This window comes from Pteronotus mesoamericanus, unplaced genomic scaffold (genome assembly GCF_021234165.1).
Source record: "Pteronotus mesoamericanus isolate MK-2021 breed Mesoamerican mustached bat unplaced genomic scaffold, CSHL_Meso_final scaffold_99, whole genome shotgun sequence".
Classification (NCBI taxonomy): Eukaryota; Metazoa; Chordata; class Mammalia; order Chiroptera; family Mormoopidae; genus Pteronotus; species Pteronotus mesoamericanus.
In genome coordinates this window covers 6,850,131-6,863,361 of record NW_026555330.1, presented here as the reverse complement: position 1 = coordinate 6,863,361, position 13,231 = coordinate 6,850,131, and the positions used below count along the sequence as shown (strand labels likewise).

The 13,231-nt window shown below is 46.6% G+C and overlaps 1 protein-coding gene across 1 annotated transcript; it reads right to left on the bottom strand.

The window, feature by feature from the left end:
• Positions 1-4,496: 4,496 nt before the first annotated feature.
• LOC129063669 (pepsin B) lies at positions 4,497-12,856 on the bottom strand. The gene is made up of 9 exons (XM_054564724.1): positions 12,801-12,856; positions 12,052-12,208; positions 10,828-10,945; positions 10,206-10,324; positions 9,338-9,537; positions 7,890-8,012; positions 5,920-6,067; positions 4,999-5,097; positions 4,497-4,767 (listed from the first exon to the last, which is right to left on the bottom strand). Exons 1-9 carry the CDS (start codon positions 12,854-12,856, stop codon positions 4,615-4,617), a joined length of 1,173 nt encoding a protein of 390 aa, XP_054420699.1. The 3' UTR covers positions 4,497-4,614.
• Between the last annotated feature and the right edge of the window lie 375 nt (positions 12,857-13,231).

Sequence of the window (13,231 nt, the reverse complement as noted above, 5' to 3'; positions counted from 1 at the left end):
GTAAGAGTTCCTGGGACTAGACACAAATGTCAGTTTGTAAAACTCTCCAGGTGATGCCAATGCACATCCGTGTTGAGAACAATCCAAGTAGATGGCCTGTCTTTAATCCCAACTGAAATCAGGTGATACCAGAGGATAAATATGGATTTTACCACTTCCCAGGGGGTACTGCTCTGCAACAACCTGTGTGTGCAAAATGATGTACACCCAGGCTTTGGGGCCGCTTTTGGAGGGAGCAGGAGTTTTGGAGAACAGGCTCTGAGATCAGAAAGTAAGTACCATGAAAACAGAGCAGGGTGCTGAGAAAACCCGTGCGTAAGGGGGCATCTGATGATGCCGCTGGTCACTCACTGCTCCCGGGCCCTCCCGGCCCCCGGGCGCTCACTGTCCCCTGGGCACCTGCTGCCAGGGTGCAGAGTTCTCTAGATCATTGGAGCCAATGCACAGACGTTGTCTAAGGAACCCCACCCCTTGCTTTACTCCGCTGTGTCTCAGGTCAAACTGGGGAGTCTCTGACTGGGCAGGCTTGTCCTGCGCCATAACAGAACCACAGATTAACTATGCCAGTTTTAGTGTTTACGTGCGCGGGAAGGACCCAGAAGGTGTTCGCTGTCCTGGCCGGGATTAGTATTAGGGTTGTAGGGTGACTCCTCAACATTGCCTGTTGTTAGTTGTGAGTTCTTATTGTGTGTGTACTTCTGCTGGGTGCAGATAGCACAAGCTTTGGTCATGGGCCTGCTCATGGGCCGTGGGTTGTGCGCAACACAGAGCCATGTGACTCCAGGTGCCACGGCGCAGGAGCACACGCCGGTGGTGAACACATGCCCACAATTACTGTGGGCGTTTTTGTGTGCAGGGAACAGGGTAAGTGTAAATACAATTTTAGTAGATGCTGCCAAAGGCTTTTCCAGATTAATCCAGCGATGACCAAATCGACTCTCTGAACGTACACTCCTACTAGATGTACACGAATGATCTGATTGACCAGGCGTTGGCTGACTTGGCGTGGCTTTTCTCTACATCAGCCAAAGCTGTCTGTGTATAATAGTACCTCATTGTGATTTTATGGCACTTCCCTGAAGCTTAAGCGGTTAAACCTTTTTTTTTAACATTTTGTATTGACCATTTGTTTGCCATCCTTTCTATAGTGTCTATTCAAGTGTATGCAATTTTCTAATGGGTTTTTGGTATATATATTTTACTTTTAAATTTTTTCAGTTACAGTTGACATTCAATATTATTTATATTGGTTTCAGGTGTACAGCATAATGGTTAGACATTTATACAATTTATGAAATAACTCTCAATATTCTATTACCCACCTAGCACCATACATATTTATTATAATATTATTGACCATATTCCCTATACTATACTTTACACCCCCACGACTATTTTGTAACTGCCAATTTGTACTTCTTAATCCCTTAAGCTTTGTCACCCAGCTCCCCAACCCCCTTCCCATCTGACAACCCTCAGCTGTTCTCTGTATCTACAAGTATGTTTGTGTTTTTGTTTGTTCATTTATTTTGTTCTTTAGATTCCACATATAAGTGATCGCATGTGGTACAGTGTTTGTCTTTTCTGACTTATTTCACTTAGTGTAATCTATGTCCATCCATGTTGTTGTAAATGGTAAGATTTAATTCTTTTTTTTTTTTTTTATGGCTCAGTAATGTAATATTCTGTTGTATATATGTATCACAGCTTCTTTATCTAATTTTCTATTGATGAGCTCTTGGGTTCCTTCCATATTTTGGCTATTGTAAGTAATGCTGCAATGAACAGAGGGGTGCATATATCTTTTTGAATTAGTGTTTTGAATTTCTTTGTATAAATACCCAGAAGTGGGATTGCTGGGCATAAAACAGTTAAATTTTTAATTTTTTGAGGAGTATCCAACTGATCCATCGGCTGCATCAACTTGCATTCCCACTAATAGTGTACAAGGGTTCCCTTTTCTCCACATCTTTGCCAACACTTGTCTGTTGATTTAGCGATGGTAGCTATTCTAACAGATGTGAAATGATATCTCATTGTGGTTTTAATTTGCATTTCCTTGATGATTAGTGACATTAAGCATCTTTTCACATATATGTTGGCCATCTGTATGTCCTCTTTGGAAAAAGGTCTGTTCAGGTCCTCTATTTTTTAATTGGATTGTTTGGGTTTGGGTGTGTGTGTGTGTGTGTGTGTGTGTGTGAGAAGTTGAAAGAGGTTTTAAATATATGTTGGCTATTAAACCCTTATCAGATGTATAATTGACAAATATTTTCTTCCATTCTGTAGGTTGTCTTTTTGTTTTATTGATTGTTTCCTTTGCTATGCAAAAACTTATTAGTTTAATGTAGTCTGATTTGTTTATTTTTCTTTTGTTTCCCTTGCCTGAGGGGACATATTCAAAAAAATATTGCTCAGAGCAATGTTAAAAAGTTTACTGTCTGTGATTTGTTTTAGAAGTTTTATGATTTGGGTCTTACCTTTAGCTCTAATCTATTTTGAGTTTATTCTTGTTCATGGTGTAAGAAAGTGGTCTAGTTTCACTTTTTGCATGTATCAGTCCAGTTTTCCCAACACCATTGGAGAGACTGTCTTTACCCCCATTGTATATTTTTGCCTCCTTTGTCATAGATTAATTGGCCATAAAAGCATGGGCTTATTTCTGGCCTTTTCATTCTATTTCATTGATCTGTGTCTCTTTTGATGCCAGTACCATGCTGTTTTGATTACTATAGCCCTGTAGTATAGTTTGATATCAGGTAGCATGATGCCTCCAACTTTGTTGGTTTTTTCTTAAGATTGCTTTGGTTATTTGAGGTCTTTTGTGGCTCCATATAAATTTTAGGATTATTTGTTCTAGCTCTATGAAAATTGCCATGGTATTTTGATGAAGTTTGCATTGAATATATGGATAAATTTATTCATAGGGGTTTTTTTATCACTCAATTGTAAATTGGTTTTCCGAATTTCCCTTTCTGATAGTGTGTTCTTGATGTATACATATGCAAACAAATTCTTAATTTTCATTTTGTATCCTGCTACCTTTATTAAATTCATTTATCAGTTCTAATTGTTTTTAGGAACCTTCAGGTTTCTTGATGTATATATGATGTCATCTGCAAATAATAACAATTTTACCTTATCCTTTCCAATTTGAAAGTCTTTCATTTCTTTTTCTTGTCTTATTTCTGGGGCCAGGCTAGAACTTCCAAAACTAAATTGAATAAAAGTGGTGAATATGGAATATGAATATATATGTCTATATTCAAAGATGTCAGCTGCAGCCACCATGGTGGTGAACCTGGAGAAGGCATGATCCTTATTGGCACTGAGATGCCATCACCTTTTCCACCCTCCTTCCTTCTCCCATATGTATTTGGTTTAGCCCAAGCTCCAAGTGTTAGAAGAACCATCACCAACCCAAGCACCCTAGTCCTTAGAAATCACCTTCAACCCCAACATCTACTCCTGACAGTCTGGTGGCATAATAATCCTTCTACAGAGCCTACAGTAGAGCTGGACTGGCCTTTTGGTGGCAGATGAACTGTCCCTTAGTTATTTTGGAGTCCTCTAGCACCAGTTACCAGTGGCATTCCATACCTTCCCGCCAACTGCCAAATTCCGACAGGGAGGTCATCGTAACCCAGAAATAGGAAAGCAAAATGACATCTCCACTCACAAAATACTTGTTATGGCTCCCTGTACCCCCTTTCCTCTTTTCTTTAAGATCTGATTTTATAGCTCCTAGATTGCTCAGAGTCCCCCCAAACACTCCTGTATACCCCTATACATCCATGTTTTTGCTCATGCAGTTCTCTTCTCATACAATACCCTTCCCACTCTCCTCTGACAAACTTCTACTTTTGTACTCTCCCCTTGTCAAATGTTACCTATTTTTACATCCTTCACCCAAACAGAATTGACCACTGCTTTCTCACTCTTTTCCTATCACGTTGTACATACTCTATCATGACTCTTACCCATGGCGGTATTCAATTGGGTGCGTACATGTTTGTCTTGCCACCAGAAAGAAAGCTTCCTGGGACTCTCCTATTCATCTTTCTTCTCCTACAGTGTCCTGAAAGGTGCCTGGATCTATGCTACTCAACAAATACCTAATATCCTTGAGGTATCTCAACAATATCTAACATCCTCCATAAATCCCCCAAGCTGGCAATAGTCTATGATCTTCTTTGCTCTAGCTGAGATAGTAGAAAACATTGTATTCTTTCAGATATCCTTTTTCATAGCTCTTTCATCCTTGTATATCTGTGATCTGTATCCTCGGTACTGAACGTAGTATCTAGCGCATGATGCATGCTCGATAAATACTTGTTGAAATAAATCAAAGCATTATGAATAAACATTGATCAATTAAAAGATCCCCTGAAAGAACTGCTGCTAAGGTCCAATTTAGAGTAAACTACTAAAAGCAGAACACACACAAGAAAAGCATCTGGGAAGGAACTTCAAAGACGTTTGGAGTTGCCTGATTTATTAGTTGCAGGAAGTAAGACTCCAGTGAGCAGAAGGGGTCAGGATAGTTTAAAATGCTGCTGTGCGCCCACAGAAACAGTCGGGTGGTCCCAGAGTCCTGCAGGGAGACTCTGCTGTCTAGGCGGAAAAGGCAAAGCCCACCCTGTTGTTGGCCATATCGTAGACAGAGTAATACTCCTTGAGGAACACATCTCCCAGAATCCACAGGGGCTGCCCATTGGGGGACGGCAGGTAAGTGGCCTCGATCCCGAGCCTGCAGTAGCCATTGTTCTAAGGAGACAAAGGCCATAAGGATATAACCAGTTGCACTGCAGAGACCTTCCCCCACCGGAACTCCCCCCACCCTATGTTCCATGGCACCCGTGGGGTCTCTGAATTCTTGTTCACCCTCAGCCCTGCCCCTGGGGATTCTCCAAAGTTGCCCAGATGTGGGTTGGGACACGGAACAGCTGTTGGGCCCATACGATTGCATATCCAGGGAGCCTGGGAGTGGCTACGTACGTTGAAGACATAGGCAGAGGGAGGCAGAGGGAACTGGGACCCGCTGATGACGAAGGTGATGGTGGGCAAGCTCTGCACAGAGTTGCAGTCGACCACAAACTGGGAGACAGAGAGGCAAAGCTGTAGACGCCGGGGGCTGGAGCCCAGACGAAGCGCCCGAGGCCCCTTCCCGGTGAGGCTCTCTTCCTGACCTTCCCGCAGAGGGTTTTGCAGGGCATGAACAGCACGGCCAGACTCCAGGCACAGCGCTGACCATGTCCTCTGCTGCTTGAGCCCTCTCCTTACACACACCTCAGCTTGTAGCTTTTGATTGTATCAATATGGCCTTACGGAGTTAGGCTCATTCCAGAACACAATTTCTAATCTCCGAAAGTACAAGTTACAGAGAAAAGGCACAGATACACACTTATAGACACACACGCATGCACACCCGCCTCCCCCCCCCACGCACCAGGAGAACCAGGATTCAGCCTGGGCCCAGACTCTCTCATGCAGGGAGAAGCAGCTACTGATACGTGAACAAACGGAGGGAGGTGTCAGGGGACAGGGGACTTCTCACAGTAAAACTCAAAGGTGTATTCCTGGCAAAGACGGAAACTCAGGTGGAATGGAAAAAGGCACTGTGCCCGATGGCAGTGCCGTCCCGTGACAGTGGCCAGGCCAAGCTGGCCTGCGTTCCCGGGGCCTGCAGTGCACTGACAGCACCTCCTGACTCACAGGCTGCTCGTCCCCTTACTCTTCCTGGCGTGGAGGGTTCATGCCTGACATTCCATGCTGGGTCCCCACATGACCTGTCCTGCCAGGGGCTTGGGTGCCCACCCACCCCCTCCCCCTCCCCCTCATGAACCCCCCGCCAGAGTCCAGGCTCCCGTGTTGAGGCTGCTGGGTGGACAGAGGAGCCCACGGCGTCCCTTCACTCACATCGCCGTTCTGAGCCTGCTGGGCCCCTGTCGCTTGCAGGAAGGAGCCCATGTACTGCTGGGGAATGGCCAGCAGGAAGGTGCCCGTATCCACGATGGCCTGGCAGCCCTGGGAGCACCAGCCAGTGGCCTGGTTACCAATGACAAACCTGGGGGGGACACCAGAACAGGGAAAGTCAGGACCCTCTGCTGCCAACATGGTCCATGATCACCCTTCATACCCCCCAACCCCGCAGCTCCGACATCCTGACTGTTCCGGGAAGCCAGGCCACCCCTCTATACCCCTGCCCAGCTAATGCTCCCGCATGCTGTCATCGCTGGAGTGATGACTCAGTCCTGGTCTGGCAGGAAAAGAACTTGTCTTCTTTAACCATCTGTAGGTACCTGTATGGAGCGCAACACATGTGCCAAACACAACCAGGGCTTGGAGTCAATGAACAAATCCACTTGAGCACCTACCACGTGCCAGACATGCCTATAGGGATTAAGGTGATATAAAGGGGGGGGGTTAATGATACTCACTGTTTTTAAGGAGTTCATTGTAATATGGATGAGACAATGTAATACACTAAGCTGTGACTAACACCATGAGGGATGAGCGGATGAACTCCATGTTGTGGGACATAAAGTCCCATATGATTTGGTCCCTGGTTCCTTGTCCAGCTTTTTCTGCTGCTCTACCTTTCCTCTTCATTCCACATATATTTGTTTGGTGCTGTCCATGAGCCAAGGGACTTGGAGATACAACAGTGAGCAAGACAGATACCAAGTCTAGTAGAAGGACTAGACACTTAACAAGAACACACAAACGATGCAGCCCTGGGAAGGGCCAAGAAGGAAATGTTATGGGCCTGAGAAGAGGGGGGTTGATCTAGTTGGCGGGGGAGGGTCAGACAAGAATTTTTCTGTGCAAGTGATGCTTTAGAAAGGGTGAGTAAAGGACATCTCTATTCCAAGCACATTAAACTAGTCCCCAGAACTGCTAAACTCTTCTCTCTCTCTCTCTCTCTCTCTCTCTCTCTCTCTGTCTGTCTCTCTCTCACTGGGCCATTTCCCAGAGGCTTACCCAATGATTAGGACACGTGAACCGCGACAGGAACACAGGTCAATACTACAGGAGGGAGAGAGAGACAGGGAGACAGGGACGGGGGAGAGGTCACCAGGCTGGGCCAACTTTTTGGAGGAGATAGGAGTTAATCCAGCCTCTCAAGGATGTGCCCAAAATTCAAGTAGGCGCAGAGGAGAGGAGTCCCATGGCAGGTGGTCGATTCAAAAGAAAAGAAGCAAGGAAGTCACAGTAGAGGCACAAGGACTCTGAGAAGCCGGAGCCTCAGGTCAGGAAGTAGTGAGGTGGCCATGCTGACAGGTAGAGCCTTGCTTTTGTGTGGCCTTGAGCCCAGGTCCAAGGTGTGTTGTCTTTAATTCGCACGTGATGAAGAATTTTTAGGACCTTGACTGTAGGTGTGACTGATTCATGCTTGTGGGCTTTGGTATCAGATACACTTGCGCTCAGATTTTGACATTTGTGAAATGCGTGCCTTGTGGAAGTTACTTAACCTCTGAGCCTTGGATTCTTTATCTATGGAATAAAATATATTTATGCCCTCGTCGTGGCTAGGACATGCAGTCATATGTAAAATACTTAGCACAGCACCTGACACACAGAAAATAGCAGTGACAGCTGTCACTTTTACTGATGACGGCCAGGTTACAGACTGTGCTGACCGGGATAACGAAACTTCCAAAAAGGAAGACAGGGACTCACAGTGCCTGGGAATGGACCAGTCTGCTGGCGTGACAAGGCTCAGCAACCAGTTCAACACATTCACTGAAAAGTTGGACATCAGAGTCCATCTCAGCCTGAGGGTTTGGTGACACTGGTAAAGCCATGGCAGGAACAGGAAATATTGTCATGCTGGAGAAGCACCCTAGGAGTGTCCGTAATCCATAGGAACCGTCCTCTCTACTTACTCCTGAATGCCAATCTGCCAGTACAGCTCCTGGGTGACAGGGGCCCAGACGATCGGACCGGAGTAGAGTCGGGTGTCCACCCCTCCAAGGATGAGCTCCCCACCATACTGATAGGTTGGTTGGCTGAAAGGAAATGTCGACGATCATGAGTTTCCATAATGTGAGTGAGTTTCATTCCTCTAGCTCCTCTCACCCTTCTTCCCTCCCTCCCTCCTTCCCTCCAGCACAAAGTGAGAGCTACTCTCCGAGTTCACCTGACTCAAGACACAATGGAAAGGGGAACCCTCAGAGAAACACGCAAGGTATTAGAAAACTGGAAGCATGGACTGTCCATAGAGAAGATAGAATTGGAAACCAGGCACCTGAAAAGAAACTGTAAAAGGATCCCGGAGAAGCCCTGCCAGGGGCAAAGTGAGAAACCCCACTGAGAGCCCCTCAGAATGGGGCCTGACAGAGATCTCATGGGGCTATGACAGGGACACTTCTGTCACAGGCTGGTTGGTCACTAGATAATGTGAAGAGCATTGACGTCTGTTGGGTTCATTACCCTGCATCTGCCAGTCATAGGAGAGAGACATTTGGACCTCAGGTGCCCTAAGGATCATGTGTTTAGAGAAAAAAAAAGTCAGGGAGTAAAGTATGTCACAAAAGTTCAAGGCCAGATGGAGAAGGAAAAAGCACTGGATTTCAGATCGAGGTGCTTGTGTTTGAGTCTTGGCTTCACACCTACCAGCGGATGACCTTCCTCAACATTCGCCACCTGTTTGAGCTTCTGTTTCCTCATTGGCAAAATGAGGCTACTAACAGACATGTAAGATGTCATTTGAAGCCATTGCTCTAAGAACCCTTTACAAAGCCAGAGACGTCATTATAATCATCATCTCATTATTGCTCTCTTTGCTAGTGAATGTTCACACGACTCATTCTGTAGCTCTAGTGCTTTGCCATTCTCATACAGTGATCTCCAGGTTTACTAAGCAAATATTGAGGGACTACTGCTTATTTTTAAGAAAAGAGTCATCAACCTGGCTGGGTAGCTCAGTTGATTAGTGTCATCCCAATACGCCAAGTTGGCTGGTTAGATCCCTGGTTTGATTCAAGGCACATATAAAAATCAACCAAGGAATTCATAAATACGTGGAACGACAAATCAATGTTTCTCCCTGTCTCTCTTCCTTTCTCTCTCTCTAAAATCAATAAATACAAATTTTTTTAAAAAAAGAGTCATCGTATGGTTTATGGCCATAAGTAAAAATTGTTCCATCGCACTTAAAACTCCCCCCAAAAAATGTGATTATAAATTTTCAGAATTACATAGATTGTATATAGCATGTTATATTCATTGAGTCAGAAAACTTTATAACCCGAGCCCTGCCTGAGACTGGAGTTTCCCCCAAACCCTCACAGAACCTCGTTTGCTGAGCTCTTCCCAGGACATGGCTTCCTACCGAGAGAAGTAGAAGCTGAAGACAGGCTGGGTGAGCTGGCGCTGCTGCAGCATGCCCTGCATGACCGTTGGGGCATTGCCCACCGCCATGTTCGGGTAGGCCATCCCCAGGATCCCATCAAAGTCTGAATAGTAGAAAGGGTTGTTGGGCTCATTCTCGCTCAGGCCAAACTCCTGGTTATTGACGACGATGTTCTGAACCTGGAGCGAGCAGACAGGAGAGCTGAACAATTCACATGGACAAATCCTTCCTGGACGTAGGTGCCCCATGTCTGGAATCTAGAGCCTCTGCTGCGGAGAGAAGTTGGCTTCTTTCATGCTGAGCTCCCTCATGGGTGTGGATGTGGAAAGTGAAAGGGCAACAGCATCACCCAACCGGGCATGTTTTGGAAACAAAGAGCGTGGGTGCTGAGAAAGCAGACGAGGTGGTTTTCTGGAGTTCAAGTTTCCATTTCCACGGTCAGTGACTGGGTTGACACTGAATAATCCATGTGCAAGAATGATAGAGAAACTGTGAATGTTAGACATAAAAGCACAAGAACATAGTGAAAGAACAGGTCTTCAAATATCCACAGTGAAGTTGTGTGGAGGAGGAGGAGGCAGATTCTTCTATGTGGTTCCAGAGGGTAGAGCTAAGACCAGGGGACCAAGTCACAAGAAGACGCAACAGAAGAGGATTCTGCAGCCTGGACTGCTCTGGAAGCAATTCCTGGCTTGGGAGGAAGGTTGAATGAGATGGCCTTTGACGTCTTTCCTGACTCTCAGCTCCTGGGAAGGCTGGACCTAACTACTTATCATGGATTACTCTAAAGGCTCTAGAAATGGGAGCCAACATGCTGACCCTCAGGAACTATGCGAACAGCACTCACCATCACTGTGTCGTAACCGAGGACCACGCTCAGGCTGCCACTCCCATAGGACAGTGTGTAGGTTTGCCCATTGTTTCTGAAGGTGGAGGACAGGCTGGGGTTGAACCTGTGGTGATTGGCTGTGAAAAGACAGGATGAACTACTATCATCATGCACTGCTTCCCAAAATACTTGGAGGCAATTACCCTCCATGGCCTGGGATTCTCAGACCGAGTCTGGGATTGGCTCAGCCTCACATCCTTTGTGATATAGAAAAACCGTGTTAGTCCCAGAAAAGTCTGTCCCCTTGGGTAGCCAGCAGTGCCTGAATTCCTTCCAATCCATCATTCCCTGAGGGATGGGTCCCCTCAAAAGTGTCAGGAATTCTGGCCCACTGGAGAGAGCTGAGGGAAAAGGACAATGTAGAAAGAATTGGAAGTTTTAGTCTATTTCTGCTGTCTCTCTCCAGAATGGTCAGCACTTCTGAAATGTGGCCTGAGGGCCAGGTGGCTAGCTGCTCCTCATTTAAGAAGGACAAGATAATGGAGAGGCACCAAGAACTCTGGACTTGGCATTATAAGGCTGGGCCCAATCCTGACTCCACCCCACACTCCCTCCCTTGGGCAGGTGGTGATGTACTCACAGCAGGCCTGGCTCTGGCAGTAGGTGGAGGGCACCCATAGGTTGGAGGAGCCCGTGTCAAAGAGGACCAGGAAATTTTGGGGTGGCGTCCCAATGCTGATCTCCCCAAAGTAGAAAGCCTGCAAAGAAAGCTTGGTCACCCTCACTAAGCAGCTTAGCCTTGTCCTAAGGATGAGGAAGAAGTTGACCCACTGGAAGTCACATTTTGCCCAAATTATTTCCTTAGAGGAAGACGGGGCTTCTGCCACAACCTTTCCACCTCATGTGGAGCTAGCTCTTCTCAGTATTTTACTTCTTTGTTGCTGATTGCTAGCCTTTGAGTGGCTGAGACAGTCTTGCAAGCCAATATCTTCTAAATGTGTTTTCTCCTTTATAATAAGGTGATACCCCCATACATTTACCACATTATGCCAGAGCACACAACATTGGAAAAGCTATCACTTTGTTCTCCTTTGCTTCTCTCTCTCTCTCTCTCTCTCTCTCTCTCTCTCTCTCTTTCTCTCTCTCTCTCTCGTGCACACACTTCTCCCCTTCTCTTCCAGTGCTGGATACTTCCACCACTGTCCTCCTCCCTCCTGGTCACATACCAGCAAAGGGTGCCAGGATGTCTAGGATGAGAGGTCACATGGAAAGCCAGAAGATAATTTTCACGGAGCGGCAGTGTAAGCTCTAAGTGAATTTCTCATGTCACTTATCTGCCTCTCGTTCCTCCATCTCTAACCTGTGAGATCCCCGCAGTGTCTTCCAGCTCTGATGTCCTATGTGACATGTCGCTAAGAACAGTCCACAGGACACCAGGAAGTTGAGATGCCCTGAGCAGACACTGGACACGAGTGTATCCTTCCAGAGGGGGCGGCACACAGAGCCTGGAGGCACTGGGGAGCCCTCCCGGGGCCTTGCACAGTGTTCTCCTTCTTTCTCCTGCAGCTCATCGCTAGGACTTCCTTGGGATCTCTTGACTAAGTTGAACGTTCCCACTATGACTCTCTTAACCATGGAAGTGTGGCTTTGGAGAGATGGGCCAGTAATGAGAGGAAAGGGGGAAGGACAGGGAGCTACTATCCTCTCAGGAAGTACTAACTGATAATGTATTCAGATGCTTTCCATAGGAAAGTGAGACTTGGGTTTAGTGACTAACCCAAGTCAGAGCTCATGGCGGGTATACATAAGTATTTAAAAATGGTTATCAGCCAAGAGTTATGGACAGTCCTCTCCCTTCACCCACATCCATGTAGTTGGTGATGGGTTCATAAGCAACAGCGTCATTGTTGAAATGATATTTGACAGCGGGATCAGCCTTTGGGTGGCTCTTTAGGAATTCCTCCAGTACACCCTTCTCCTCCATCATCTGGCGGATAGACTTGCCCTTTTTCAGGATGATTCTGCGGAGACAGGGTAAAAAAGAAGAATGAGCTTCGCCGTGCCCCATTCAAGCCACTTCTTCAATGACCTGACCTAGAGTTTTCAAACCTCTCGGGTGCCCGACTCAAGAAGAGCCTGTCACAGGAAATCCTCCTGGATTTTGGCCAGTTCTGACCACTATAGTAATTCCAGGATTCCCAGCACAGAACCCCGAAGTATTATGCCGTGCATTTCTGTGCTGGCCCTAAGAACACAGAAATGCACGGCATAATACTTCGGGGTTCTGTGCTTCTATATTGTTTCCAAAGAGTAAATGTCTGTTTCTTCCCAGTCTGTCCTGTAAGCTTGAGGCAGGGATTGCCCATCCTTCTTAGCTAACAAAACACCCAACCCACCCTTATATGCACATTCCATCCCTCCCTCCCTCCCTCCATCCCTCCATCCCTTCATCCATTTCAAATCTTAGCCCCCAGCAGGCATTCAGTACGTGCCACCAAGAGACAACCTGACCCCTTCTCCACGAGATCTGCAGAGGAAGCCTTTCGTTCTTCCCTGCCTTGTCCTGCCCCCTTAGCGCTGGGACCCACAATGAGACTGAATCCCAACACACACCTTTCCACGCCCTCGGAGAGGTGTAGGAAGACCAAGGCCAAGACCAGGATCTTCATGGTGCTGATTTTCAACTGGCCGCCAACACACTGGACACAGAGACAGACCCGTGTTGGGACACACGGAGCGAGGTCGGGTCCCTCTCTTATACCCTGATCTCCCTGTCCATTTGATCTCGAGGCACGTGGGCTTTTCTGCCTTTGTACCAACCTGTTCCCCTACATATCCCTGGACTGTTTGCTTTTCCTTTTGGCAAGCATGAAGGTCTTTAATACCCACTCTGGTCTATTTAAAAAGCAGTTAATGGCTTTGCTGATGGAATCTGAAGATTAGGGTGTGATAACAAATGTAAAGTGTACGGGGGACAAAAGATCCTGGTGCCTGCGTCTACTGGGAAATGGACGTGGGAACTTCTGCCAGAACAACGGAACAGT